At 50.3% G+C, this 6,820-nt stretch overlaps 1 protein-coding gene across 1 annotated transcript; it reads left to right on the plus strand.

The window, feature by feature from the left end:
- Positions 1–2,072: 2,072 nt before the first annotated feature.
- Positions 2,073–4,912, plus strand: LOC104627804 (DNA-directed RNA polymerases I and III subunit RPAC2-like; the record flags this gene model as incomplete). Its single annotated transcript, XM_010296181.1, has 4 exons — positions 2,073–2,170; positions 3,870–3,946; positions 4,433–4,515; positions 4,865–4,912. Coding segments are annotated over 4 exons (306 nt in total), but the record flags the coding sequence as incomplete, so codon positions are not given.
- Positions 4,913–6,820: the final 1,908 nt, after the last annotated feature.

Genomic DNA, 6,820 nt, shown 5'->3' on the forward strand with positions numbered 1-6,820 from the left:
AGGTTCAGTACAATGTGTTCCTTACAGCTGCAAGAAAGAGCCATCCTCTGGCTTTCATCTGCCACATCAACGCACTGGGTACTTATGCTGTGCTGAGGAGCGGGTACAGCTTAAATTCATTGCTGCTCTGAGGCACCTGCTGCAGCCCCACAAGCTGGCCCAGCCACCATGCCAGAGGTGCATCCTGTCCCCTCCTTCCTACAGCCACATGTTCCTTCAGCTCTGTGAGGGGGCCTGAAGTCAGTGCAACCCCCAGCACTGTGTGTTAAACTGCCACTTATCCTGTTTTTCAAATCATTTTTATGCAACATTTGTAACTCTGCTGTAAATATTTGCTTTCTGTCTGGAAAAGCTTCTCTTTGCCCCCCTGTGTGCAGAGCTACACCTGAGCTCGGGTGTAACTCCTGTTGTGTGACCAAATTGCAGGAGTGTCACTGTCCCAATGAACAGAGCTGTACCTGTCTTGAGGACCTTTGAGATTTTGGCACCTGGGCACACTTCTAACCCTGTGACTGGATGCAGGGAGCAAACTGGGGGCCAGGTGACCTGTCCTGGCATGTGGGTACCTCCTGAGTTAGTCTGCTCTTGTTTGAGCCTGTAGTCTTTGGAAAAAACAAGCTCTTGAGTATGACTGGTGCTAATAATTTTAATAAATACTTCCTTGCAAGGCCTCACAGTAGGAGGGACTGAAACCAGTAGCTGCTTCTGGGAAGTTGGAGGAGGGTGTTGAGTTTAGCAAGCAGGAGAGCAGGTAGGGTCTGATCTGTGCCACTAGCTGCCCAAGTGACCTGTGTCAAATAACTTAAATGTTTTTCATTCCACACTAAAGGAAGGTGTGTTTGCCACTCACTGCCTTATTTTAATCACCAGCAAGACTCACCGCTTTGGTTGTGGGTTGCAAGATGCTGGGAGGCGAGCGAGACCCTGTCAGTCCAACATCCCCGTTTTTGATGTGATGTTGCTGCATCGCACCTACCCTTCTGCGATAGCTGGTGCGCAGGGAGCCTGCCCCTGGATCGTGCTGCAGCTCTGGGTGATCTCTTCCTCTGCGGAAATCAGTCTGCGTTTCCTTTCTGAACTGCTGAATCAATTCCGTGTGGCAGCCATACCTGCAGAAGGATGAATGGGACTTCTAGGCGGTTATTACTACCCAGGGAGAAACGTGAGGGGTCATAAAACCCCTGGAGCGGTTGAGGATTTGGCCGCTGGCAGGATGCAAAGAAATCAGCGCTTGTCTTAGCTTGGCTCTACACTTAACCTTGAAACCTCTTTTTGCTGCTGAGAGAGGAAGCGGTCGGGGGATGCCTGGGCATGTCAGGCTCCACGGTGGCTATGCCGAGCCTGGGGAAAGGTCAGAGGCTCAGCAGCCCTTTGACAGCTAAGTGATTAATTAGGTGGCTTGTTGATTTTGGAGGGGATCCCAAACCAGTCTTCTCAGGAAGCGTTAGCTGGTAAAGCTCTTTTTGGGCGCCTGAGCCAAAAGCAGCAGGAGGATTAGGGGCTGGCTGCTGGCATTGCAGGGTTCATTACATGTGGGGCTCAGCAGGGCTTGCCAGTGGGCTCCCCCGGCTCATCCTAAGCATGTGAATTTGGGCTTACAGCTCTTTTTGTTTTCTAACTGGGATAAGATTTCCCTGCTGACAGGCAGCATTCCTCCCTGGGGATTTTTTGATTGTCCCTCTCATTCCTGTCTAGCCAGGGGCTGGTGGTGGGACCAGGGATCACACCAACCTGAACAGTCACTCCCAGCTTCTTTCCCCGATGGGTCTTGAAGCCTCAGATTTCTTTGGGCTCCTCTTCTCTCCTGTGAAGAGGAAGGATGCACAGGCACTGTGATAACCAGAGAGAGGTTTCTCTGAGGTCTGTAATTTTGCAACTTCCCCTCTATTGTGAAGGTGCTCTTGGTCACACTGCAGCGCTCGAGACACAAGGCACAGAGATGGCGCAGCCAGAACTACAAGCCCGCCCAGTTACTCAGGGAAAGCTGAGCACAATAGTTTACCCTTCACCCTAGGGCCAGCATTCATTACCTCAGAGCCTTGCAGCATCTCTTCTTTCTCCATTTGTGGCAGGTCCAGGCGGATGGGACAGATGGAAACTGCATCACGTTTGTGTTGCATGATGAGGACCACACGCTCGGCAACTCCCTCAGATACATGGTCATGAAGAAGTAAGCAAAGCCTCTGGGGGGCCTGGTATTGCTGAGGGCACCTCTGTCTCCTATTCTGGCCCTCTCCTTACTGATCTGCATCTCAGCTGTTGCTGGAACAAGGCAAATGATCAGAAACTACCTCTGTGCACACCTGTTAGAGTCTTTATATGAGCTATGGTGCCAAACACTCCTTAACTACTACCGCTCTCCACAGGATTAACTTTTTCCTTGTGCTGTTAGTGTCAGAACCCTGAGAGCACTGATAGGCCTTAATGGGCCTGACCAGCCACACCTGGAGCCCCCACCCACACCCTGCCCATGGGCCCCGGAGCCCCATTTAAGCTCAGCTCAGAGCTTTCAGTCCCTTCTGAGCTATTTTGTAGGAGTAGTATGGGTCTCCAGCTCAGCTGGTGTGGGACTGTGGACTCCATTCCACCAGGATGCTGACTCACGGATTGACTTCCCGACCTGACATCAGCCCTTCCTCATCATTGTACACCTGCTTGGTGATCACTGGGTAGTGTCTGACGCTCATTACCCTCACCTGATCTGAGACTGACCTGCAGATTCACTTCTTGGCCTGACCTCGGGCCTGCTTCATCCCCACAAACCTGCCTGATGATCTAGACCCTTGGCTGACTCTGGCTACCACCTTTGCACCCACCCTACTCCCTTGCTTGGGTGCTGTGGGACAGGACTAGCTAGTGAGGCCTCTGCCCTATCAACTGTCTTACTATTCATGGCTCCCAGGTCCCCATCCTTTAGGGAACAGCCAGTGCTTGCTGCTCCTTGATGCTTAGTTATGAAGGAAATTTAATGTCTGACGTGTGAAAGACTTCTGAATGTCTTATTTGGCCCTGCGTAAAATGATGTGCAACTCCATGTAAGTACACATGGTCAGGCGGTATCTATGTCTTCTTCTGGGATGTGCGCTGTCAGAAAACAGCGTAGAAACAGCCAATATTAAGCAAATTTACCATCTTTCATGCTTGCATGGCGATGCAGGAATTGATGCTGGGAATTAATTATCCTGCTGCCCCCATCAAAATATACAAATAGGTTCACCCTGGTTGCCCAGTTTTATCAAACTGAGCAGAACTGAGGGTTTGTGAAGATCTGCTGGTAAGCCTCAGAAGAATTACAGCAGGAAGTTCAATGCTTCATCTCAAATGACAGTTGCATTGCAAATGTCATGTGAATTCCTCTGATAAATCACCATGAAAAGAAAAACAGAAGGCTTCTTGCAAGGCACTGTTATTTTTACTGGGTGGACAAATGTTCTACCGACCACCTCAGCTTATGAAGGCAGAGGCCATGCAGCCTGCAAACCATCTCGATAAATCCTTGCAATGCCCTAGACCCATCAGCCTCTTTTGCCCAGCAGAACTGCAACAAGTTGGTGTATAGTGAGCTTTCCAGGCATCCAGGATCCTCTGTTTGAACTCTGCAGGCCTGCCAGTGGACCGCTGCTGGTGCCAGAATGGTGCCTACAATTGTGCCAGCCATGTTCTTCCCCTGCAAAGCTCCAGCTGCAGCTCAGAGATAGATGGGAGCGTGTGAATAAGGCTACACAGGTGGTTTCCCTTCAGCATATCCCTCCCATAAGACCTTCGGTCATTTTAGAAACATCTGAGCCCCAGCAAGTCTGAGTTTCCTCAGATTTGCTGTGGATTGGCCTGGGTTTCACTGCTCTCTTCTCCTCTCTCCTCTCCTGCAGTCCTGATGTGGAGTTCTGTGGCTACTGCATCACGCACCCCTCTGAAAGCAAGATCAACTTCCGGATCCAGACCAGAGGTATGGGTGTGTGTATTTCTTCCATGTCCAGGGCCCTTCTTTAGTGGATTTCCCCCTGCTCGTGTCAGGTTTCCACCATGAGTCATTTAAATAAAGAAAAGCACTTTCCTCCTTCTCTGCTAGCCTTCCACTTCCTGGAATTGAGTATTTAGATTGTGCTTACTGACTCATTTAGTTGCCTAAAAATAATTAGTGCTCAGGCTGTTCGCCTCGCCAAGGGAACCCCTACCCCATGGAACTAATTGCAGGGTAAGTGTCCGCTGTTCCTGTGCCGTAGCCTGGACCACCATGCTGAGCTCAGCTCGCAGGCTGCTGCTAGGAGGGAAGTGTGTGGGCATGTACCTGGTGTAAGAGCATCTCCCTATCCTGAGGATCGCCCTTGGGTGCAGTGGTAATAGCCACGCTGCCTCAGAGCGGTGAGGGAGAGGGCTACCAACCCCTTTGGAAACCACCTCCCATTTCACTAACGCATCTCCTTTCCTGAAGGGGCCCTTCCTGCTGTCGAGCCATTCCGGAAAGGTCTGAATGACCTGATGGGTGTTTGCCAACACGTGCTCAACACCTTTGAGGTGAGACTATTCCTGAAGAGCTCAGGGGCCTTTTCTGTCTCTTGGTCTCAGAAGGGAGAAGAATGGGCTGAGACCTGTATTGTAGGCACTTTTGACGTGAAAAACCTGATAGTTTTTTCAGATGTTCTGTGCCTGACCTGTGGCATGGCCTGCCTTCCTGTCCTTTGGAGTGACTGTAAAGCTCAGTCACTTCTGAAAGTATCTGGAGTTCTCTCAGAACGTCTCAGGTCCCTCAGCCTTTCCAGGCACTGGACAGAGAAGTCCCAGCACAGACCAGGGTGGTGGCACTGTGGTATACGAGTCACTCACATATATGCTGTTAACATTTGTCCTTTGCTCTTGTTTGCAGAGGAGCATGAAGGAATACAGGGCCCAGAGGGAGGAAGAGATGCAGTAGCATTTGGGGATGGCAGTCCCCATGGATGTGTGTACCGTCTGCATGTTGAATTCCCCGTGTCAAGAGTTTTTTGTTAGGTTGGGGTTTTTTTATGACCACTTTGATGCAAACCTGTATTTTCTGTAATAATAAATTTTATGAAGCTTGATGATGCAAAGGTCACACTGCATTCAGCTGAACATGGGTATGGAAGATGGCAGTTGGAAGAGCGAAAGAGCTGCCTTCTATCTTATTTCTTTCCCTCTCCAACTGTTGTTGCAGTTTCCTGCACAGGATTTTCAGATCACAGAGTTTGCAGGTAGTCTGGTGCACAGAATTAGTCTGCCCCAGAGTCCACAGGGAGCAAAGGGGCTCAGTGCTGTGTAGAATCGAGCTTTTAGAGAGGTAGCACCCTCTCCCAGTTTAAATCTTTCTGTTATGGGAACCAGTGCAATTGACTTCAACAGATACGGCCAGCCTTTCTTTCTAACCAGATCGCTGTAGAATGATACTCTGTTCATTGGTGGGGGGGTGTGAGATGAGCAAAAAAAAAAATTTGCCTTTTTTAACCTCCTGAAGAATGCAGACAAAGGCAAGCCCAGACCACTCCTCATGAGCAGGTTTAAAGGGTACAACACTGAAACCCTGGCCTTGTTCAGAGCTGCTGGCAGCTAGCCACATGAAAGCCTTTTGTTGAGTATAACATGGCATGAAATTGCAGGGGTTTTTCTGCTCCGTGGATTGTGAACCTTTCCGGTTTGCTCTACGCAGGGGGGACACCGCTTGTCTCTTCAGTGGAGGTCTACAGTTACCAAAGGAACCTGCTGACACTCAATTAAGTATTTAGCAGACTTTGCAGACCCCCTGCTGCTTAATAAGAAACACCCAGAGATTTTCCTTTCAAACACCAACATGTTTTATTAACATACAGAGGAATAAGAGGGGGGATGTAAAATGTCAGGTTTTCTCTATAAAATCAGTCTTTCAAATACGAATTGACAGACTTGGGCTCTCTGACGGGCTGGCGGCGGTTTGTGTGTGCAGGCGTTAGGCCAAGAAGGCAGCTGAACCCTACGTTTCACAAAGTGGCTCCTTTGCCTCTCCGTTTGCTGCAGTGGATTAATCCTGCCCGTGCCAACGTGGTCCCACATCTATAGTGGGTGGCTGCTGTGGCTTTGCTTTTGGCTAATCCTGCCTGGCCTGGTTTCTTCATGCTGAAATCTGAGGGTGCTTAAAGCACGCTTTCACGCAGGACTTGGGACGCAGCAGGGGTGCACGGGGAAGAGGGGCTGCGCCTGGAGGGTGCTGCTGAGTGTTTCACCCCCCTGCATAGGAGCAAGCACAGGCCTGGGGACTTTGGTGAATTCCCCAGCCCAAGCAAGAGGGAGACATAAAAAAGCAGGAAAGCAGTTTCCCCAGGGCAGGGGGGGAGAGGGTAAAGGGGTAAATAAACCAGAAGCTGACTCGTGCACCTGAGTTCAATCTCAGCCCAGGTGCCATGGAGAACAGTTTTTTAAAAAGGTCTTGAAACCCACCTGGTTGCTGACCTGCTGCTCACTTCCTCCACCACCCAGGGGATGCTATGGGCCAGTTGCATGTGAGCCGAGCTGAGCTGCAGGGCCCACTGCTTCTGGACCTCCTCTGCCTGGGGAAGCAAGGGAAGGATGTGCCTGCCCGTAACTGTACAGCTCTCCCCTGTGAAGGGCAATAGGAGCTGGCAGCAGGGAGCTGTCTGCTTTTGCATCTCCATGAGCAGCTAAAACCAGGCTGCATGTACACTCCTTTTCTGATAGTCATTATTTTCCCTTTGAGCTGAAACTTGCTGGTCCTGGTCTTGGTTGTAGCCTAGGGGAGACCTTCTAGGGATGGGAAAGTGCCATTTGGATGCCAGTGCAATGGAAGAGCTTTAAAAGGGTGCTCTTTCCTGCT

This window comes from Phaethon lepturus, unplaced genomic scaffold (genome assembly GCF_000687285.1).
Source record: "Phaethon lepturus isolate BGI_N335 unplaced genomic scaffold, ASM68728v1 scaffold5641, whole genome shotgun sequence".
In the NCBI taxonomy this organism is placed as follows: Eukaryota; Metazoa; Chordata; class Aves; order Phaethontiformes; family Phaethontidae; genus Phaethon; species Phaethon lepturus.